A 23,940-nucleotide genomic window follows, 5' to 3' on the forward strand; every position below is an offset into this window, starting at 1 on the left:
GAACTCAGCGAGGGCGGCGCGCGATGATGACGCACTAAAAGGCGTTGTTTCGTCACTAGAACGAGCGACCAATGAGCGGTAGGGGATGGCACGTCACTGCGGGCCTCGCGCTCGACTGCCCCCTAGTGCGAGTGTCGCGCGCCTGTCATAGGCGGTGCTGGGATGTTGCGGGGGAAATGGTGGCTATGGAACATACCAATCAGGCTAATGGAAGGGGGACGCGGAAATTATTGACTCAGGGCCATACCATGTAGCTCTGGCGGGGGAGGTACCCACTTGTGGACTGGCAGGGTGGGCAGAAGCCAGGACGCCTGGGTCCCATTGCTGGCTGTGCTGTGCAGAGCATGGGCAGCGGGACTTGCAAAGCCCACCACCCTTATGCGGCTAGCCAGCCAGATAGGCCCACAGCCCCACAGGGGCCTAAGCACCTAGCTCCCACTGATGTCAGGGGGGCATGAGGTGCACTTCACCCCAGTCCCTGCAGTGCGCAATAGACTGGCGGGTGACTCCTCGCCTGCAGGACAGCCCCATTGCGTGTGACAGAGAACCCACGCTGTAGGGACAGGCATCTGGCCTTGCTTTTCAATCAGATGTGTGGTTGTTGCACTCTAAAGGGAAATGGGGTTATTAAAAATCACAAGGGAGCCAGCCACAATTTGAGGCGATGGGCACAAACATTATCCTGTAGTGAAATAGTTCACCATACAAAATTATTAATTTTCACCACTTCTGGGCAGAAAATGGTGTCTTTGCAGGAGTCCTATAATCAGAAGGGCATGTTCTCTGCTTTTCAAAGAAAGACATGATGTGAGGTCACTTTGTCTTTCAACCCGACTCCACAGACTGCTCCACAGCCTCACTATGCCTTAGAGCAGTGGTCCCCGACCTTTTGAGGTTGTCGGGCGCCAGGGGGCGTGGCCGTTCGCCCGCCGGGCGCCAGGGGGCGGCCCCTCCCCATAGCTGCATGCCCGGGGGCACCCCCCCCATAGCTTCATGCCCGGGGGCAGCCCCCCCATAGCTGCATGGCCGGGGCCCCCCCATAGCCACGCGCCCGGGGCCGGTGTCCCCTCCAAGGGCCACACGCCCGGGGCCGGTGCTCCCTCTCCCCCGCAAGCGCCGCGCGCCCGGGGCCGGCGCTCCCTCCCTTCCTCCCCCCCGCAAGCGCCGCGCGCCCGGGGCCGGCGCTCCCTTCCCCCCGCAAGCGCCGCGCGCCCGGGCCCGGCGCTCCCTCCCCCCCCCCGCAAGCGCCGCGCGCCCGGGGCCGGCGCTCCCCCCGCTAAGCAGCGCGCGCCCGGGGCCGGCGCTCACCGTGTGCCATGTGCCCGGGGCCAGGCCAGCCCCGAGCACCTGGCGGGCGCATGCAAATGCCCCCGCGGGCGCCATGGCGCCCACGGGCACCGTGTTGGGGACCACGGCCTTAGAGGGAGGAGAGGAAAGTGGGGTTCACGCCCTTCTAAGCAGCATCCAAGTCACCAGTGTGTGGCTGTAACTCAGTGAAGAGAAAAGGAAAATCAACATTTTCAAAGGTGTTCACTAATTTGAGGTGCCCTCAGTTTTGGGGTACCCAGTTTGAGCCTCTTACAGCCTGCCAAACATCTCTAGCACCACTGAGGTCAACTGGAATGGTGCCCCAAGCATCTTGAGTTGGGTCCCAAATAACAAGGCACTCAAAATTAGTGGACACTTTTTAAAGACAAGGTTCTCATTTTTGGTGGATTCCCCCTAAGTACATATATCCAACTATTGTATCACTCAGCCTCTCTATGGAACAAGATAGGGATAAACTATCAGCAAATGCATCAATATTCTAAATCACATCACCTCACTGGAAACTGTTCAGAATCCTTATTTCACAACCCCAACCCTCTGCGTGTAAGGACTGTCTCATACCCACACTCTGCTGAGACAGAAAAGTAAAGCTGCTTATTTCTCAGTGCCACCTCAATTCCTCTCCCACAAGAATCAGGGGCTGGTTTGCCATTTACTTCCATATGGGAGCAGAATTAGACTAACCCTGAGCATTCCTGCAACAATCGCCCTCAGGTGCCTAAAGTTAGGTTCCTAAGTCCATACTGAGGGACCTAATTCAGTGTTCTGTCCATTCCTCCCATTGACTTCAGTGGGAACTGCGGGGTGCATGGCACTTTTGAAAACAAGGCCACTCTTTTAGGTGCCGGCATATGAATTTCAGAGCCAAAAACTTGGTTTGAAAATTTTGGCTGTGCATTTCTTTCTTTCTTTTCTTTTTTTCCCAAAGGCCCCAGCTATTCAGACATAAACACAGAAGTTGTATAGTGAAAGAGAATACCAAGTTCACTACATTTTTTATAGAAACATTATCTTTTATTAATGCAACACTTGATTTGCATTAGTAGTGGAAACCAAAATTGCTAGTCACAGAAAGTGAATCTAGTCTGCAAACATACTGATCATTGCTATGAGTGTCTCCTCTTCAACAGTCAGCCTCAGGAAAACAATGCTAGAACACAACATCCACCAACAAATAACACAGTTAACAATTATCTCTGGGGACTCTTCAATAATTAAAAAGAGTATCTAGTGGTGCATGGAATCACTTCCACTGTGTGAAACAAACAATGCTTTACAGAACAGCTAAACAGAAGGTTTATAGATGGTTAATCTTCCCTGGATGCAGGCATAAATAATTCTTAATAATAATAAGAATATAAGGAACAGTCACTGCTTATAAGGAACTATCTTAGCTCTTCTGCAAGGTGCTGAGTGTCTGGCTCACAGTAAGCTGTCCTTTAAAGGATCAAACCCATGGCACTTTACAAATACTACTTCATTCATCTTCACAATGCCTCTGGAGGGTATATCTATGGGTAAGTGTTATTAAACCTACAGATGCTAAAAGACCCAAAAACCCTCCAAAAGACCCAATGTGACAGCAGCAGACCTGGGACTACAACCCTGGTCTCCCGAAAACTAGCTTTAAGCTCATCACTAGACTATGCTGCCTTTCTGTGTTAATTAGGTGCGATTGTGAGTTGCATGTGTGCATCCAGAGGAGAATGATATTCTCTGTAGTGTTTCTTTACATGTAAACAGCTGAAAAAGGTGAAAAAATAGGATTCCGGATTTCTAAGGTACCCTGGTAATGGTTTACAAAGAAATAATGGAAAGGCTTATTTAGGATAACTATCCCTCCATACCAAATATACTAATCACCAATAACCCTTTATAAAACATAGCTGGAAGGTCTGGCATCCAATAAAATGGCTCTTGCAAAGGTATCTTTGACTTTTTGTACGTGCTGGATAAACAGAGGGTTGGGTGGAGGAATGCTCCAATGAGATGTATCAAACTGCAATGCACCAGTTTCACAAAACGTAAACAAAACACTATCTAATACTGTATCATGCATCCTGCTTGAATGGCATTTCCGCTTTTAATTCTGTAGTCATTTTTGCTCTTGACTTTCAAATGTACTTGGGGATGCCATAAACCTGCTCCCATTGAAACCAGCTGCAAACTCTCATTGACTTCAATGGGAACAGTGCAGGCTCCCCGCTGGAGGGTGGGGAGGCAGGGGACAAAGAGGGCAGTTGCCCCAGGGCACAGCGATTCAAAGAGGGCCCTTTAAATTGCTGCTGGAGTGCCGCATGCTGTGGCCAGCACTAAGGGTTGCATGAGGGCAAAGGGCGTGCTGTACTCCGGGGGACTGGCTGCTTGCGGCTCTGCCCCTTGGCTTTGCCCCTACCCCCCCATTCCAGGAGTGCAGAGCTGGAGCCCCACACACACCTTGCCCAGGGGCTCACAGATGCTGTTGGCTCCACTGGAGCAGTGTTAGATCACTGCTGAGCCCTTGGAACATCCTGCTCCTAATACTAAACGTACAATATTCCTTATATGTGATTTAATATCAGAGAAGTTCCAGGAAGAATTAGACGTCCCAGGGACTAACACGCCTGTATGTAGAAGATACAACCAAATATGATTTTATGGCATTTTTCCCCACTAATGCTCACCACCAGCGCATATGTTTTAAAACCCAATGGAAGTCATTATACATGACATTTAATAGATTTCCAACTGCACACTGAAAATTAGAAGGTGCAGTTACACAGGACAGCTGTACAGATATGAAAGGAGGGTTAAATGTAACAGCAGGAGCATGGGAAACATTTATTAAAAGAACCACTTCTTTTGTATATTAGCCAGCTAAGACCACTTCCCTGTGGTCCAGTGGAGATTTAAGAATCAGATGTTCCTTGGGGGAAAGTTATTCAGAGCAGGTTAGAGAATGAAACTCAAAGATGAGGGTGATGGGGAAGGGGTATCTGCACCTGGAATCAAATATGGCAAAAGGAGTTTCTCCCCTCCCACAGAACAGTGTTTGAGATAAAGGTAAAGCAAAGCTCCAAACCCCACATCCACAAGGATTTTTCAAATTGTGTTATTTTCTTCCCCGCCAATTAGAGGGCTAGATAATTTCTTCTCATAAGATGAAAAGAAGATGTTACTGCAGAGCAAATCTCTTAAAATGAATGGCCGAGTCTCACGTCACTGGGAACATACATGCAGGTCATGGTGGGTTGGGAGCTTCTTTACATAGAAGAGCCCTTATCCTCAGCCAGGCCACAAGGCAATGCCTGAATTTGGATGATGATGATTTGGTTGGTTTTGGCTTGCCTAGGACAGTAGCCTGTCAGCTGAACAAGTCAGCCTGGTGCAGCATCAGTATCTCCAGCCTCTTCTAACTGCTACAAATCTCAAGTATCAGAGAGGTAGCCATGTTAGTCTGGATCTGCAAAAGCAGTGAGGAGTCCTGTGGCACTTTATAGACTAACCGAAGTGTTGGAGCATGAGCTTTCGTGGACAAAGACCCACTTCGTCACATGCATGTAGTGGAAATTTCCGGAGGCAGGTATAAATATGCAGGCCAGAAGCAGGCTAGAGATAATGATGTGAATGCAATCAAGGAGGATGAGGCCCACTTCTAGTAGCTGATCTGGAGGTGTGATCAGCTACTGGAGGTGTGATCACCTCCAGATCAGCTATTAGAAGTGGGCCTCATCCTCCCTGATTGGATTCACCTCATTATCTCTAGCCTGATTCTGGCCTGCATATTCATACCTGCCTCCGGAAATTTCTACTACATGCATCTGACGAAGTGGGTCTTTGCCCACGAAAGCTTATGCGCCACACTTCTGTTAGTCTACAAGGTGCCACAGGACTCCTCGTCGCTGCTACAAACTTGTAGACCATCGCACAGTGAGGCTCTGCTACAGGACTAGGGCTCCTCAGTGCTACAGTAATACAGAGAATAAACAACAATAGAAATAAGGAACTGGGACAGCCCAACATATGAACAATCGACAGGCTAATGCAGGAGTGGTCAGCCAGCCTAGAAAAGTCTCTCTCAATTTTTCACTGACTTTATTGGATGGAAGTATATATGTGAGGGGACACTTCCTCACCGAGGGAAAAAAAATGTACCTTTCTGATATTTTACGCTACCGGTATTTTTTTTTTTAAATGTTGATGCTGCTTTTCTTTATGTTCCAAACATGCCTTAACACAGAAGGTCTGTAGGTTTCCTACATTTTTAATGAAATTATAAATACACTTCCAACATCTGCTTTTTCAGTGCGCCACACAACAGATATCTGAGAGACACTGACAGAGGAAAAAGGAGAACGCACTATTGTACCCTCAACTAATCAGTGTAAAATATAATTAAATACCTGCTAGGGCATTTTATTGATACCACACAATGGGATTTCAAACAATATTGGGACAGATCAAAGTGCTGTACAAAAACATGTCACAAAGCACTTAGCTTATTGATTGCAAACTAATGATTAAATAGGTCTCACTTACCATTTTGGCTTAGATTCTCAAAACAGTTTTGGAGGAGAAAGGCATTATGAGTAACTGCTAAAAAATCCATTCACACTCTGTTAAATAGCCAAGTTTACTCTACACAAAAGACAAGATTAGATCCAGGCCATCTTTTCAAACATGCCTAAATTCCACTTTCAAAAGGAATTTAGGAGCTCACATCACTAAGGTCCTTTTGCAAAGTTTACCCCAAGTAATTCTAATACATGAATCAAGGTATTTTACTCTCACTGATATAGTGGTTCTGAGCTTTTATGGCTTTCAGATTAAAACAACACTGGGAATATTAAACACTAGTTAATAAAGCAGGATCTCAAGCCATTTTAAAATCTGTTTTAAAACTTATTTAGCAGCTGGGAAGAAAAGTTTCTTCACTCACTAGCATTTTAGTTTTTCCCAGCCCTGCACTACAAATAATTATAATTAGCATGGTGGTTTTTAGACAGCGCCAAATGCCGGGTAATGTTCGGTATTAGATCAACTTGCATAGTTTATTCACCAAGTTCACATGTGACGGGGAAGAAAAGAGTATTAGGATGTCCTGATGAGTGGAGCCCTTTCTTCTTCAGAACTCTGAAACACAAAATGGAATAGCAGAAAAGTTAACCATAGACAATGTGGAGCTGGAGGACAGCAAATAGAACACTGAGTTTCAAAAGCAGCAAAGAAGCGTTTTTATCCTGGTTTTTATCAGCCCCCTAAGTCCAAATTCCATCCCTAGTGCAATACTAACAACTAATAAGCTATAAAAGCACCACAGGGTGGACTGTGAGTGGCCTTTGCATAAATATTCAGGGGGGACGATGCAAGAAGCCACCCAAATTTTGTTCACCGTCTACCAGGACCAGTACAACCACACTGTAAGCACTACTGTAAGCACACAGATTGTTCCCCATAGGGCTCCCAGTGGGAAAGCTGCCCCAAGGGGCTAGAGAGGAGAAAGGAGCATGCCTCCTTCTTCTCTGCAGAGGCTATTATTGCTGGTCAGCCATGGCACACCCTGTCTCCTTTCCCTGGAGATGTTTAGAGGGATGACTCAGAGAGCAGCGTTAGGGCAGGGCTTATTTAACACCCTCTATGATGAGCCGGGAACAACATATGGACGAGATTACACTGGAAGGAATTATCTCCGCCAATGAAGACAGGGATAGTAAAAATGGAGCTACAGAGGGGCAGAGTCAAAGGCAGGGCATTTTGGGGAAAAAAGCAGGATAATGCATCTCGGGAAAAAGAATCTGATGCACACACATTCAACAGGAGGGGGAATCCAGGAAGTAGTAATGCTGGAGACTTTTAGGCGACAGAGGGCAGAGAAATAAGGATATGATATTAAAGCCCATCTTGGACTGCCACTGCAAAAATATTGAGTCACACAGCAGGGAGTGAGGGTTCCTCTGTATATGGCTGGAACCACCCCTGGAAGGGGAATACTTACTTCTGGGCACCTGGGAAGTTAATGAGATACCAGAGGGAGTTGTGATAGGAACAGCCAAAAATGATGCAGGGCGAAAGAGACAGATTTAGAGGAAAGATTTAAGAGCTGAATATGTTGAGTTTGGCTAAATGACAACTGAGGAGAGGGGTCCGGGGCATGCTAATAGTCTACAAATAGCTTAAGGCCATAAACATGAGGGAGAGAAAAGAACTGGTGCAATACAAGGAGGTATAACTAGGGCTGTATTATACTCCGAGCCAGTCTCTGTTTGCAGGAAAAAACACAGTCACCGTGAGAAATGTGGAAGTCCAACTTTCCTCTTTTTTAAACTTCCCTGGTACCAAGGAAAGCCTGAGAAACGTGGCTGGGATTGATCTCTCTGGGTTTGGGCTCAGAGGGTAGGTAGGACTGGGGAGTTGGCTGGCGCCCATGGGCCCGTTGCTAGTCTCTCAGGCTGAGCCTGCCACCCAGACAGGGAAGGGAAAAAGAAACCCAGATGCTCAGGAGAAACAGGATCTGCCTCTCCCATAAAGGAACCCAGGGCCAGACTCATTAAAACATCCCTTGCCCAAAAGCTTCCCAGGTGAGGGTGCAAGAATGAAGCAAAAGTTTCCAAGTGAGAATAGTCAACATTTGAAGAAAGTAGGTCAGGCTGCAGAAAGATCACACAGGTGTCTCTCTTGAGCTCTTGCCACAACACTACCAGCACAAGACTAACGATAAGCATGACCAGGTTCTCACCACTGAGAAATAGCACACACATGGTTGGGGTGAGAATTCAGGATGCAGATTTGCATGTGCTTTTTCGTGCGGTTGTGGGAACCTGCTTAGAAAACAAAATATACAAAAAGCAGGACCGTCCTAGAGCAACAGCAGCTAGAAGTCGAAAAAGCCTACTAGGGTACCTCCATCACTTTCTCTCATCACTAAGGTGTCCGTATAAACAGGACCAGTGAAGTAGGGTGAAGTCACTGCTCACAATCTTTGACAGCAATGACAATCTTAATGCCAATTTTTAAATGGAACAGATCAGAAGATACATACAGAACACTATTTTCTGTATGAGACTGTATTGTACAATTGATTGGTGAGATTTTTTAAGTCATAATGTGCATTTATAGCAGAAGTTTGTGAAGTAATTTGGAAGAGGTGATCCATTCAGAAGCAATGATCCATTCTATGTCAGGTATATTGACATGTGGAAATGCTCAAGTTGTAAGACCATAATTACCATTACATGATGAGCTATTGTAAGGTTTTAAGTGAAGACTGCGCATCATGAAGTGATTTTCAGTTCTCTGATGGGGACAGAATGGCCCAAGTTGTAAATCTGGGCTAAGAACCTGAATTCATCTTCAGTGTCTGGGTGTTCAGAATTGGATTGTTGGTTTAGACACAAATCTGGCCTTAGTTGGCTTGAGAGGAACACTGGGCCTAAAACCAGCACAAAATATTACTAGAGAACCTGAAAATTAACTTCATAATTTTTCTTCAAAAGGCACCTGTCAAGTTGAACAGGGCTCAAAATGTCAATCAAATATGGTGGGTTTTTTGGCTCGTACCCCTTCAGAGTTTACTAGACAGGCTTCTTTTTACAACTAGTGTTTTCAGCAAGTTACGGAATTAGGAACAAAGCAAAATATTTATATTCACCCACCTTACCATGCATCTTAAACTGGCTGCATAGCTTTGTCTGCGTGCACTTATTCTGGGTCTATTAACACTTCTCTAGCCTGGAAAGAGCATTTTCAACAAAAACAAAAAAGCAAAAATGTTGTTGGGAACTCAAAAGCTCAAATCATTGCAGGCAAATGAAACACAGATAAGAAAGGTCTACTTCAGATGCTACTAACCTCTTCCCTTGATCCAGGGGGCCTGCATACAAGCACAATGAAAACAATCCCCAAAATAATTCCCAATGCCATGATTATGAAGGGGATGCTGGATACAACTGTGGCTTCAAACAGAACACTCTTCAGTTTTTTGGCAGATGCTTCATCAATCAGAGTACTCTGGAGGAGCAGACGGCAACGAGAAAGAGGGAAAAACAATACATTTCAGTTTTCCTTATGCTGCTCTCTCTTACTCGGAGTAAGCATAAGACCATCCTTATGGTTTATGGTGCCCTATTTAGAGGCAGGATGGAGGAGGGAGGAATGGAGGAGCGGCTGCTCGATGGGGTGGGGCTGCAGTCAGGACTGGGGGGGCAGTGGCAGGCATCAGCATGGGACAGGACTGCGGGGGCAGAGACATAGGCATGGGACCCCAAGGGGTGTTATAGCACCCCCACATTTTACATGGGTTCCCAGCTGCCACTAGAGTTGCCAGATGGTTTAACAAAAAATACCGACACCCCCCCCACCCCCAAAAAGGAAAAAATTCTGTTGAGAAAAAAAAAAAAAACCCACAACCAGCAAAAATTCCCAGCCCACTCCCCCTCCCCACCGCCCCAATCTGTACTGCGTGTCCCTAAGCACATGCAGCTGCCTACGGCACCACTCAATTTGCGGCAGTTGCACATTCTGCATAGGCCTAAGGGCGACCCTGGAAACAGCAACATCCCCTCCGCCATGATGGCTGTTGCATGTGCCTTGCCTCAGCCTGCTAGCTCTAGTGCAGCACCTCGCGGGATCAACTGGTCTGCATTTGCAGAAATGACTAGAGATTTTTGTGGGGACAGCTGCGGGACACCTTCAAAGGGTGGGATTTTTAAAGGGCAGATGCTTTCTCTCCAGCACCCCACTGAGGAACTGGTTCAGCAGTGAACCTGAGGGAAGAGTGCCACACCTCTCTCTCCCCCCCCCCCGCAGTTGCCAGCGTGCTTCCTGCAATCGCTAAGATGTTCCTCGGAGGGGTCCAATTCGAGCGCTGTCCTCGCTTGACGTGCTTACAACCAGGAGCAGCCTCCCGGAAATCAATAGGCCTCTAAACAGGAAGTACCACTCCCAGCTGTAATTAGAGGCAGGCCACAATTAATGTGTGAGGCCTCGCTGGGTCACAGTATGAAGCGGCATGGCGGCAGGCCACAACGACGATCCTCAGTGAGATAATGCTCCTTCCTAGAGACAAACTAACCTCTGGTGTCGTCCCTTTTACCACTGACTGCATCACAAATCCCCAGAATTCAGGGATCCGTCTACGGTGAACAAACCTCCCTGGAAGTGTCACAAACTAAAAGCCTGATCCTTCAAAATTCTCCCCTACGAGTAACTCTTACGTCCATGAAAGATGCCCTTGAAGTCAATAGGAAGACCGATGCGAAGGGGAGTTTGCAGGACTGGGATCTAGGGCAACGAACCACCAGAAATTTTATACAAAGAACTATTTCCTACCCCCTGGGAGAAAAATGACACATTCCCCACTTTTTTTGTAGGCCCAGTGGTATCTTTCTAGCCAGGCACACACTACAGTGGAGACCATTTATAATATTTACCTCATTTACATGCACCACGGGGAAAATCAGAGTTCGGACACTTCCCGTTTCGCTGTGTAAAAAGACAACAAAGCACTGAGATTCCCAAGAGTTTTGGTTTTCTCCAGACAGATTAGAACACAGCACTCCAGGGGGAAAACTTTCTCATGTGAAAACTCCAGACTCTTATCTTTATTTCAACTTTTAACCTTCCTCTTCCCCAGATTAGGATAAGAATCAGGATCTAGAAACTGGACGTCGTCTTTGTTTATAAAGCAATAAAATACACAGGAGTTTCCTGGGACCGAGGGAGGAGAAGGATCCATGGGAAGATTTATTAATAGCCGACCTAACAGAAAGTTTGCACCAGGGAATGGGAACACCAAGCCGAGTGGTTGCTGAAGGTCTGTACACAGACACAGATGCTGTTATAAGAGACACACTTGCCTGGTATTACAGAGCAGTTATGTTAATAGTGTCAGCAATACTGGGACAGATGGTGTTTTATGTGATGCATCTCCGAGGTGTTAGAAAGTGCAGTAAGGCAGATATGAGGAAATGTCTTAGGATCCAGGCCCTCAAAGGATCTGTGCTGATCAGATGCCACCCTTTACATATTTTAAAGTGCCTTGTACATACAAGCTCATGTGGGAACTTTAAAAGTGTCAGGTTGAAAAAATGAATGGGTGTTCGTGTAACGTTTTTAAATAGCTCCTGCTACCATGCTGACACCAATCTGACCTCATCAGCTGGGACTGGGTTTGCCATGTGTTGTGGCAGAAATTATGGCTGTGTGTGGGTACATGTGCATGCCTGTGACAGTGTCTCTCTTATAACTAACATAAGGACAGGCAGTCAGATCCTCAATTGATTTCAATCAGCAAAGTGCAGCTCTATTGGCTTCATGGAAATCAAGCCACGAGTCCAGTCTGGTTCTTTGTCACATCCTGCGTTTCACATTTATAGAGCCCTGCAAATCTGCGGGTATCCACTAAACATTACGTTTAACTGGTTGACCAATTAAACAGGATCCTACATCCCTAATGCAGATACAAATTTTGCACCTAGAACCCTGCAAATTTGAGAATATCCGCTTTATATCCATGGGTATCGGCATATACAAATGTGGATGCGGATATCCGTGGCTCATTTTGGTGGATACAGATGCAGATAGAAAATTCCGTATCCACGCAGGGCTCTACACATTTAGGCTTTTGCAGGTTGAAAAATCTGTTCCGAAAACTTAGTAAGGCCACTTTACTTTGCGATGACTCACACCTGAGTTTTCAGGCTGCTGAAATTACTAGAGATTCTCCGTGTGAATGCAAAATGAGGAGAAGGAACTACCCCTGTCATTTTCTAGATCAGATCCTATTGGACTCTGAACTCCTCCTTACAAATAGTATTTCCCAAAATGACTCTGCAGACAAAGTCACTTCAAATACGAAATCAGACAAGCAATCCTGAAATCTCTGCTGCTAGAGATGAATACTTACATGAATCCATCTAGATGTCTGACGAGAACATTGATCTGCAATCGCTTGGCTGCTTGTACAAGTATCCCCGTCAGCTGTGAAAGAAAGGGAAACTTTAGAGTAAAAAAATTATCATGATTTTTTTAAGGTATGAGTTCAGCCCAATCTTTACAGTGGGATGGATTTGTTTTTCAGATGATAAAACAGCACATCTACTAATTAAGATGGAACTGGATGGGTTTCCTACCTCTTTATAGGAGGGGTAGGTAGATGCATGCAAGGGGATTATTTTTATTTGTATCCATCCATATATTTAAATGACTCTCATTACTATAACACCTGAGTGTCTCTGTATTAACATGGCACCTAGAGGCTCCAACTGAGAGTTCATTACCACCACCCTGAAAGGCATGGCACACAAAAGTAAGGACAGCTCCTGTCCCAGTGTAAACAGATAAGATAGGCAAGGTTGGGGAAAAGGAAGTGCTATTATCCCCATTTTACAGGTGGGAAAACTGAGCCAGAGAGAGATTAAACAAACAGGGCTCAGGTGACACAAGAAGTCTACGGCACAGTGGGAAATTGAACCTAGAGTCTTTGTGCCTTAATCGTAAATCAAATTGCTAATACAATCCAAGATAGAGTGATGAATCTGGCTGCAATGCCACTAAAAAGACCTATGCAAAACATTATTCCATAAAGTTGCAATAATAATTATAAATGCTGCAATGAATGGCATGGGGGGAGGAAGGGGAAGAAATTTTTAAGTGTACAGGTGACAAAATTTAGCTTTAATTTTTAGGTGAGGCAGGGATTCGTTCATAGTATTGTCAAATCACATAATGAGAAAGAATTGTGCAAGAAGAGATTGGGCAATCAGGAACTCTTGGGCACTAAGAGTTTGGATTCTGAACAGCATGTGTGCTAATTCTCAGAAAGGAGCTGCTCTTGCTGAAGCAGAAAGACATTGTACCTCACAGCATCCTGAGTCAGATTACGGTGTGTTCCTTTATAATTACGCTGGCCACTCTTTTGTTCTTTCCCCGCATTCTGTTTTGTATTTTTATCATTCCGTTCTCTGCTTTACTCCTTCACATTTTCACCTCCAAGCCACTGCTCTGTGGTGTGGATTTACGGAAGAGTACCCCTATTTTTAAAGCTACGGACCGATACCTTCAATAACGATACAAATGCTCTGCCAGATTCAGTGGTCAACTCCAGCCACCTTGTATCTCTTCTGGGATGCAAAATAGCTGTGAATCTAGCTAACAGCTCTGTGACCAAGGCCAGCCACTACTTGGGCTTCTTGACCTCCAGGGATGAATGGAGAGCCTCCATCTTGAAATTTTTGGACAGTCTGACTGGATTTAACCTCTTGAGGGGTACGACTGGCCTCCAGTCTCCTGGATTTTTGAACCTGACGTAGATGGAGATTTCACTTCTGCTTTTTCAAGGGGAACTGGGAGAGGGCTTTGGGGAACCCGAGATGAAAGGTGGAGCCTGCAGACTGCTCATTGCTCTACAAGCCAGGAAGTGAGACAGAAGAAAACCAAGTGAAGAGCAAGGGGGCTGCCTCAGAATGCTATCGAGTAACCAGAGTCTATGAGGGAAAACACCAGCTGAATAGAAACCATCTCCGCCCTTCTCAGGCTAAAAGAAATCCTGTCCCATACAAAGGGAAGATTTCCTGCCAAAACCTGTCCCCGAGGAGGCTGCTGAGTGTGCGTGGGTTTGTAGGAAAGCTTGAGATATCGCTAATCGCAAAATGATCCTTTTGGGGACTGAAAACTGTGGAATTTGGAGCACAATTCTCCTGGAGTTTGGAGTGGCAAGCGCCTCTCTAAGGAAGTCTTGCTGGAGTGTGTCTCTTCCTTCTCTGGACAAAATTTTGTTTTGGGGTTCACCACCATGAGCTAGGCAACTGATAATGAGGAGGAGAGAGCTGGTTACAGTGTGTAGAGAGGAGCTTGCGAGATCAGGGATGAAGCCGGTATAAACACTATGAAACCATATGGCCTGACAGTATCTAACCCATCACATTCATGGCTTCACAGATGCCATCATATATAAACTGGATGCCTACAGCGATACAATTTAAGGACTCAGTTTTGAATGAATAGCAACTGGATCAGGTCTTAATATCTTCCTTCCTCCCTTGTCTAGGGAGTGTATTCTACAAGTCCATATCTTTGGGGAAGTTTTGGATTTACACAAGCGACACTCCAAGCTCACAGACCAATACTGAGGCTCTTATATTGCTTGTTTGGGGGAGAGTTTGGATTTCTCTCTCAAGGGTTTGGTATCCACAGGACAGGAAGACCGTGTCACACACTCTAGTCCTTACAGGGCAGAGGTTGCAGCTTTCATTTCTGCACTTTATCTCTTAAAGGGCGAATCAAATACAGTACCCTGCAAGTCATATCAGAGGGATGCGTGTACTTACAGGATTGATGTCCAGAAATGTTTCATGATCCTCCTTTCTGGGATGCATGCCCTGAATGTCCTTAATATACTTCTCATCTGCCTGGTAAAAATGCGGGGCTGATAAAAATATTGGGGCACCTGCAATGTCAGAAACGGAAGTCACCATTTGCTAAAGACAACAATGCATCAGACCCTTACCCACCCAGCCAATCAGTGTGGTCAAGAACAAAAATAAGATGCTTCCCACACAACATGAAACAACAAAGGTAAGCATCATCCTTGTACATTCCCAGAACCCAGCAATAAATTACTGAAGAAAACTGGTTTCTTCCAGACCCCATTCACTTCATTGGGAGCACTTTATATGAGGCAGCATATCTGGGTAGACAGGGCATTGAACCAGGACTCAGGAAACCAGAGTTTTATTTCTGGCCCTGCAACTGACTTGCCAGATGTCCATGGGCAACTTACTTCACCTCTCTATTAATTTCCCACGTATGAAATGGGAATAGCATAAAAGCTCGTTGTGAAGTGCTGTGAGATCTACTGATGAAAAAAGGATGATATAAAAGCTGGGTATTGTTGTTATATTTGTATGGGCTACCAACATAACAAATTACAACCTGTATCCTACCTCAGCTCTTACACTCTCCTCACTTCAGTCATCAAGTGCCTTACAGTAGTACATTAAGCAATGTGACTTGTAGTTAGTTCTCCCCCAAGAGTTAGGTCCTGGTCCAACAAAACACTTGGGCACACAGATAGCCCCACTGAAAGCAAAAGAGTCACGTGCCTTGACACTAGGTAGGGACCTGGCCCTTGGCACGATCCATGCTGTGAACCCACACTGCCTCTCGGAGGGGTCAGTCATGTCTTCGTGTGGTTACCAAGGGTCCCATGCGTGCGCTAAGCACCTGAGCAGTCTCATCGAAGGGATTACAAATGTTCTGCGAGGACTGTTTTATTCCCAACACAGACTGGGCCAAAGGACATTCTGAAGAAGCATCACTGCACTCTTCATGCCAACAGAGCAAACCTTCACCGCGCATGTACAGAAAGCACAGACCCCAGCACAAAGTGTGACTGCCACATACTGACGGGAGAAGTGACATTTACCCAAGCAGCAGCTGTCCCAAGGCCAGCCCACTCTGACTCCTAAGGAGCACACCTGAGCACGGGGAAGGGATAGCTCAGTGGTTTGAGCATTAGCTGTTAAAACCCAGGGTTGTGAGTTCAATCCTTGAGAGCGCCATTTAGGGATCTGGGGCAAATGTGTCAGGGATGGTACAGTAAAACTCCAATGGTCCAGCACCATCTGGAACCTGGAAGTGCTCCAGGCAGCTGGATAATTGGGAGCTGCTCTGCCCCTGGCTTCCCTGAGTCAGCTGCTGGTCAGTTTCAGCAGCGGCTGACTTGGGGATGCCTAGGGCAGAGCAGCTGGGGTGCTGCCGGGTTGGTCCTGCACTACGAAGGGGTGCATCCACCCCAGATCCCCTTCCTATAGCCCAGCATATCTGATAATCCGGCACCTGGCACCCCCTGGGTCCTAAAGGTGCCAGATTATCAGAAGTCTACTGTACCTAGCCTTGCCATGAGGGCAGGGGACTGGACTCAATGACCTCTCAAGTTCCCTTCCAGCTCTATGAGATGGTATATCTCCTTATATTATAAGGAGATATACCTCGTCCTGCAGCAGGCTGTTTTCCAGGAGAACAAAAAGAACAAAAAGTGGCTAGGAGCGATTAAGCTCGATCAGAGAGACGGAAGCTGAGCACGGGGATGGAACATGCTGGGAAGGCCTGCGAGAGGGATGGAACATGCTGGGAAGGCCTGCGAGACCGGACGGATTTGAACATTTTATTTTGAGTATTGAACATTTTATTTTGAGTATGTTGTGTTGCGCTATGTTAATATGCAGGAGGTTAAAAGGTCGGAGCTGGGAAGCCAGAGCCTGAAGGCTGAGCTCCAGCTAGGAAGGGCTGGGAGTAGCTTGCCAAAGCAGGGAAGACCCTGGACCGCAAGAGATTTGGGGCCGTGCCCAATTTAATGCAGGAGGTCAGGCTCTTGTGTTCAATTTTCACAACGTGAGGTAATAAACCAGACCCCGGGGAAAGCTGTTGCCGGATTTGTAAAAGCGTTTTTCGACCACTGAGGAACCGGGAGGGAACCAGAGGTGAGGAGCTGCTGGTTGTCTTGAGGCCATAAGGGGGTCACCAGAGCAGGGCTACTCACTGGCAGACCCCATCCTCACAGAGGGGAAATTCACCCAGTGCAGCCAGCAGGAGGCCTAGGGCTAATGTGGCATGTAGGCCCTATCCTGAATTTTGCCCACGACAGAGTGATTGTGCTGTGTAGAGAGTGGCTAGTGGTGACCAGTCCAACTCCTAGGACGCGCGCCAGACTCCAGCCTTTCAATGACGTCAAGTAGAACTCGAGCAGGTGGTATCTGCTAGTTCAGACCAGCTTTCTCCCCGACGGCCGCCTTTTAATCAACGCGGGGCTCGACTCAGACTCTCTCCGCTCCCGATGACGTCATGTAGCGCCGAGAGGCCTTGCCGCCGGACAGCCTCATGCCAACTGCCCCCCACGCATTTTAGCTAAAAGTGACCATGTGTTCCCCGCACACCTGGGCTACCTACCTTGCTTGCAGGCGCTGACGTTCAGGACACCCGAGCCGTGGCAGTTTCCCGCGGGCACACAGAATCCTGCATTGTCTGGGTTCACCGACACATTGGCAAACACCATGGGAGGGGGCACAAAGCGATAGGCAGAGATTCCAGAGACACTCACATAGCTATCAAAAGTCACATACAGCGATCTGGGGGGAAGAAAAGCAAGAATCCGAATTGGTATGCACAAAGACTTACACGCCTACATTGCACATCCCTCCCAGTGGCATCTGCCTTGCCCGTTTGGATTTACAGCAAGCTGAGGGCAGGACCCAAAGCCCACTGCAGTTAACAGATGCCTTGCCACTAATTAAGTGGCCTTCTTCATCGCATCACCTAGAGGTGTTTAAGTCTCGGCTTGACAAAGCCCTGGCCGGGTTGATTTAGTTGGGATTGGTCCTGCCTAGAGCAGGGGGCTGGACTTGACCTTCTGAGGTCTCTTCCAGTTCTATGGTTCTATGATCTGACCTCTCCTGCACAGACAATGTTCCTTTTGGGGGCTGGACTCTGTGACTTCCTGAGGTCTCTTCCAGCCCTAGGAGTTCATGAATTACAGTGACCTTTGGATCAGCTCTTGCTGTAGTGCTGCATGAAAAGGGTGAGCCTTTAAAATAAAAGGGAGGTTTGGGGATCCGGATGCCCGGCCTCAGAAGGATCCCTCAACTCCTCGCAAGTCTATCTTGTCAGCCAAAAGATTTTCAGTGGTGCTGCACCTGTGTGCGCCAAAGACCTCCCAACCATGATAGCGACAATGAAAAAAAATGCATGGGGGAGATAGTACCAGCAGGCCACAAAAAGGGCCTTTGAACTCTCCGTATTGTCTGGATTCATCTTCTCTTCCTGCTTTAAAAAGATAATTTCATGTCAAGTTTGTGTTCAAATGAGATACCTAGGAGGGAAGGAGGCTAATAGGTAGAATGACAAGAAAACAAAAATCTCCCATGTGTCTAGACATGACATCACAGAAAGATGCATTCTGAAATGTCTTTAGCAAACTAGGAAGTGCACGCGGATTTCACAAAGGGAGAGAAGTTTCAAGTATGTGGTATGCTCAGGCTGGCTCTTCTCATCCTGCTGAGTTAGGGTCTATAGGGTTGCCAGATACTTAAAAAAAAAACATGGCAGAAAAAAGTTGTTGAGAAAAAAAAAAAACCAGCACAAATCCCCATGCTCACTGTTTCTCCCTTTTCCCCTCTTGCCCCCCAGACATGGCAGAGGGGGAATGTCCCAAGTGGCCTTCTGTCCGAGAAAAACAGAAATAAATGTCCGGTATTTTCTGTTTGTTTGTTTTTACTGGATAGAGGCCATCAATACCGGACGCCTGGCAACCCTAGTTAGGGAACTCACTCCCAGTGGTTAGTAATAGCCGTATTAGTCTGGTCTAGCTGAAACAAAAAACAGGACTATGTAGCACTTTAAGACTAACAAGATGGTTTATTAGGCGATGAGCTTTCGTGGGCCAGACCCACTTCCTCAGATCAAATTGTGGAAGAAAATTGGCACAACCAATTTTCTTCCACAATTTGATCTGAGGAAGTGGGTCTGGCCCATGAAAGCTCACCACCTAATAAACCACTGGTTAGTGTGAATTCATAAAGGACACAGGAATAGAGCTTGTTAAACATATCATTAAGGGGAAAAGATCTCAGCCGAAGCCTCAGAAGCGCCCAGTGTGAACCGTTTGATATGTTATGCTTGGAATTCCTCTCCTTACCTGCAGAAGTCAGAAGAAAAGACATAGATAGTTTCATCTGTGCTTATCAATGGGTGGAAAGTACTCCCATCTGTCCCATTGATCATATTACATGACTCTGTGGTCCACCAGTCCAGCGACCTGCAGGAAATGAAGCGGAGAGATGGAACGAAAGGGCCATAGGATTATTATAGAGCAATGGTGAGTTAATACCGCATGGCTAGCGAGGGTAGGAAAGGGAGGGTCTGTCTCTCAATCCCACACTGCAATTGGAGCTAGCTTGGCTACAGCAACAAAGACACGGTGGCACAGGCTTCACAGCGCAGGGCAGGAATGGGAGTACGCCTGCCGGTATCTAGGTGGGCTTTTACAACCCATACTGGGGCCTACGCCATTGTGGCTTGACTGCTATTTTTAGCTGTGCTAGCTAGATTCAAGCTAATCCACCTATGTCTAGCTGCTCTGTAATCAGAGCTCCGAGCACAGAGCGGACTTACCCTTAGTGCAACCGGCAGTGCGTGCGGGGCTTAAGGTGCACACAAATTACACTAACACTCCCTTTACGCTGGGGCCTTAGTGTAACTGAAAATCTGGCTCCAAGTATATTGCTCAAGCAAAAAGTTGCTGGCAAGCATTTTAATTAGCAGCGTGGCATTTTGGGTTATTCACTTTGGGCTTGTTTATAAGCCATACCACGTGCGGAGCAACTGTATAGGGAACTCCGATCTCTAGACTTACTGGGAGTGGATGCAGAGCAACAGGCAAGGCTATTTACTCAGAACAGCTAGGAATGGACTGAGCTTTGCCCTAGAGCAAGCTTGGGCTAAATACGGCCCGCAGGCCACCAAGCCACCGGATCTAGCCTGCGGAGGCAGCAGGGAGTCCCAGACAGGCTCACCATCTTGCCCCATGCAACGGGCAGAAACACGGGCTCCGTTTCTGTTTTGGAACTGGAGGGGAGTGGGGAAGTTTTAGGAGCCGCCCTGCCCCCGGCATATTCCCATTGGCCAGTTTCTGGCAGAAACCGGCCCATGGGAGCTGCTTGTTAGAACAATAGGCAGCTAAGAAGAATCAGGCTTCCTCTGCTGGGCTCAGTTATTGATGAAGCCCATGGCCACACAAGCAAGCTGGCTGGGAAATATTTTAAGCTCTGCAGGCGGGCTGGCTAATTTGGCAGCGGGCAAGTAAGTCTCTTGGCCACAGCCTGCTTCTGGCACCCCAGCCCTTTCCTGCCCCAACTCTCTGCGCCTCCGAAAGAGGAGGCTTTTCCGCCTAGACAGGGCCAAATAGCGAAAAAGCCTCTTCCAGAAAAACAATCAGAAAAAGCTACGCAAATTGTGGAGTGCAATGTGTGTAGCTTTTTCCGAATCAACCCAATAGTGTAGACCTAGCCTTAGACTCCCCCACAGCGGTATTTGAAGACCGTGGCATATCGTCTGCCCCCTGTGGTATCCGAATGCTATTGCGTACAGCCTCCATCAGCGTCACATCTGAAATGCCAGCAGCCATAACATCCCCCAAGGAGGGAGCAATGTATCTGGGGATGGGAGGCATAGCCACAATCCAGCTCCCTTTCTGCCTCAGCTGGGGGGCCCCAGGGCAATGGTGGAGAGAGTGGATTTGGCATCCATGTAAAGGGTTGAATAGTTGTTTTGCTCCCTCAGCACCCTTCAGGTGCATTCAGCCTGCCTCTGTCCTCTACAGGCAAAGGCTACCTGCTTGAGAGCTGGGGGGTTTTGAGATGGGCAGAGAGCTGCTTCTGGCTTCTTTGGAAACCACTGGTGCTCATCAGAAATGACCGGCGCTGTCTGTGCTAACCAGAGGAAGTTAGATGAGACTGTGGGAAACTTCTGAGAACTCACTCTTTTCCTCTCCACTGCACAATCTTCGAGAAGTTAAGGTAGTTCTTCTTCCCACTGAGAACAACATACTCGCCGTCATCTGTTCCGTTCATCTAGAAACACAGAAGAGTTTGTCTCCATTCACTCCCCAGGGCAGGGGTAGGGAAACTAAGGCCCAGGGGCTGGATGCGGCTCCTGAGGCGTGGTGCTCCACACCCGCAGCACTGGGGAGGCTGTGCTGGTGCTACACCCCCCACATCTCTCACCACACAGCTAGAGCACACATCATCTACTAGCCTGGGTCGCCCCAGGCTCTGGTGTGCGAGCTGTCTTTCTCCTTCTCAGGGCCAACTCAGTGACGGTTTGGGTTGTTTTTTTGGCTTGGGGTTTTTTGGTTGGTTTTTTTTTTTGCTTCTCACTGATGTGTGGGCCTCCAACTGATTTTTCTGTGGGTCAGTGGCCCGCTGGGGTTGCCAGGTGTCCGGTATTCACCTGGACAGTCCAGTATTTTCGCCTCCCGTCCAGTAAAAAAATTCAGAAAATACCAGATACCTGGGATGTGTGGTATTTTCTGATTTTTTCCCCGGCCAGGAGGCGAAAATGCCAGGTACCTGGCAATCCTACAACCACTCAGCACCCATCCTCCCCCCCGCCCTGAGCCCCCCGACCCCCAAAACCCCCAGTCCCCTTGCTTACCTGGTTCCACAAGGCTGCTGGCACAAAATGGCTGCCAGCAAAAAGACCAAGGGGAAGCAATGCCTCCCCTGGGTCTTAGTGCTCAACCACTCCCCTGTTCCTATCCCTGCACTCACTCTTAAAGGGGACATGCTGTTTAATGCTGTTTTATTTAATTTATTTATTTATTGCTTAATAAGTCTTGGAGTCCTCCCCCCTTTTTTTTCTTCAACAGAATTTTTTCCCGGTGGTTTTGTGTGTGTGTGTGTGTGTGGGGGGGGGGGGGGTTTGGTATTTTTGGTTCAACCATTTGGCCACCCTAGTGGCCCCTGACTCAGCAAAGGTTCCTCACCCCTGCCCTAGGGCATCTGGCTGATGCACCAGAGCAGGGTGGACAGTGTTTACTGCAGGGCCTCCCTGTTACTGTGCCTTGCACTCTGCTAGGGGCTGCATGAGGCAGATGTGGCTCACTACACAGCTTCCCGAATAGTAGAGACATGGGAGAAGCTGAGCTAGTTCTGAGACAGAGAAATCCTGAGGGGAGGAAACCAAGAACTAGCCTCTCTTCCCTTCAAATTGCTCACCGCATGAACCACTGCCTGGGATGAAGAGGCTGTAGATCATTTTAGTTTTGCAGCAGAGGTTTAAACTGGCTGCCCTTGGAAAATCAATAGCTTCAGGTCATGTTCAGAGAGTCCTGGGCTGCACTGAGCATGCCCCATGCAGTGAGAACCGTGCGGAACGGTCCAACCAGACCATTCCAGACGTTTTCAAGGAGAGAGAAGGGGGTATCCAAGATATCCATGGGCCAAACCATAAAGAACTTTAGAGACTGAATCAACCCTCTGAATTGCAACCAGACACACACTGGCTGCCGGCGCAGTCTCTGGAACCCAGGTATTTGTGCGCTCCCGCAAGGGAAGGCTGTTAAGCAAATAGGCCGCCACATTCTGTCTCCGCTGAATTTTCCCAGTGGTTTTCGAGTCCCGCAGAGAGTGCATTAGAGGGGACAAAGGCATGAGCAACTGTGGTAAGGCCCATCTCTAAACTGCAACCTCGTTGCCAAACATGGGTGGGGAAAAAAGCAGATGTGCTGCTCTCCATGCAAGGACTCCGAACCACAAAAAGCAGGTGTTGTCCTTCAGCCGAGAAGAGGCAGCTATCCCCACTGTCCTCTCTCCAGTTGTTTCCTCACAACCTTTCCAAAATGCCAGCGCATGACCTCAATATGCCCTTTACCACTGGACCAGCAACTACAGCCCTAACCTTGCATCACTGAAGTGCCATTAATTTAAAGCCCTGGGAAGCAAGACATCATAAGCAAGTTACCTTATTGAACAGGCCAAACATGGGATCAATCTCCGGACGAAACATATGAAGGGTTGTCAAAAGTTTGTCTTTGTAGCCCCATAACAACTCATGGACAGTGTGTGTCATAAACAGGTGTTCTTGGTACAAGATTAGGAGCACCTCTACGGGAAACTGGAGAGAAGTTGATTTGGTCTGTTCCATGGCAGTCTGATATGAGAGATGAAACAAGGGCAATTTGATACAGTATTAAAATAAAATGCACACAGAAATACGAGAACAGTGCACAGGCATGCAGCATATTTTCAACCTTATGATTTAACAGAAACCGGTAATTTATGGGTCACTGGGATTCTTTTTATATTTTCTTATCAAGATATGCTTTCACAGGCCCCAATTCAGCAAAACATTTACGTGCTTGCTTAAATCCATCCCTATTCAATATAGCACGTAAGTTCCATTTAATTAAGTTAAGCCTATCCTTAAGAATGTACCTAAAGCAAAGCTGAATCAAGATGGTGTTTAAGCACGGTATGGTAACCTACTAGCCAGAATAATGGAGTTTTAGTTTCAAAATGTTGTGGCTCTGAGGCATTAAACCAAAGTACATGCAACAATGTTTAGTTAAACACAGCAGCCTATTTCCAGATAGGTGTTTGAATTTTAGTTTCAATGACTGAAATTAACAGAGCTGTGAAACCAAATGCAGATTACATCCTTTAAAAGGCAGCCAGTTCTCCAAAATACATGGCCTGGCTACATCAGTGCAAACAGCATATGCTGAACAGAAGGGAATTCATGTTCCCTGTAGCCTGTGGAACACTGAACTTTCTACAGCCCAATACTGTATAAGAAATGAAGTTAGACAGCTAGTTAAATGACAAATTTCTTATGTAAAAAAGATCAAAACTGGCATAAGAACATGTTGGTACAAATGATTATTTATGGCAAAAGAATCACGCTCTCAACAATAGAAGGGTTGTTGCTAGCAAGTTTCTAGCCTGATTTTCCAGACAGGTGCACTCAAAAATTCTGCTCAAGGAACAGCGTTAGACAGACAGTGAAACAAACTACTTCCCTAGGTAGTCCACAATAGGGGTTTTATAGCATCAGTCTCAGAAGAAATCTTAGTTCACACAG

General features: G+C 47.1%; 1 protein-coding gene across 3 annotated transcripts in view; it reads right to left on the minus strand.

Moving 5' to 3' along the window:
• Positions 1-5,700: 5,700 nt before the first annotated feature.
• SCARB2 (scavenger receptor class B member 2) overlaps positions 5,701-23,940 on the minus strand; it is a 37,165-nt gene continuing 18,925 nt past the window's right edge. Inside the window, exons 4-13 of one of the 3 annotated variants that reach the window (XM_075929444.1) lie at positions 22,822-23,010; positions 20,839-20,930; positions 18,998-19,117; positions 17,254-17,432; positions 14,634-14,752; positions 12,212-12,285; positions 10,737-10,788; positions 9,157-9,315; positions 8,966-9,036; positions 5,701-6,441 (exon numbers count right to left, since the gene is read on the minus strand). In XM_075929444.1, coding sequence (XP_075785559.1) covers positions 9,007-9,036; positions 9,157-9,315; positions 10,737-10,788; positions 12,212-12,285; positions 14,634-14,752; positions 17,254-17,432; positions 18,998-19,117; positions 20,839-20,930; positions 22,822-23,010 — 1,014 coding nt within the window. In that variant the 3' untranslated portion in view covers positions 5,701-6,441; positions 8,966-9,006. Of the gene's footprint in view, positions 6,442-8,960; positions 9,037-9,156; positions 9,316-10,736; positions 10,789-12,211; positions 12,286-14,633; positions 14,753-17,253; positions 17,433-18,997; positions 19,118-20,838; positions 20,931-22,821; positions 23,011-23,940 lie in introns of all 3 variants that reach the window. The other 2 variants (XM_075929443.1, XM_075929442.1) reach the window with 2 other exon arrangements.

This window comes from Pelodiscus sinensis, chromosome 5 (assembly GCF_049634645.1).
Source record: "Pelodiscus sinensis isolate JC-2024 chromosome 5, ASM4963464v1, whole genome shotgun sequence".
Lineage (NCBI taxonomy): Eukaryota > Metazoa > Chordata > Testudines > Trionychidae > Pelodiscus > Pelodiscus sinensis.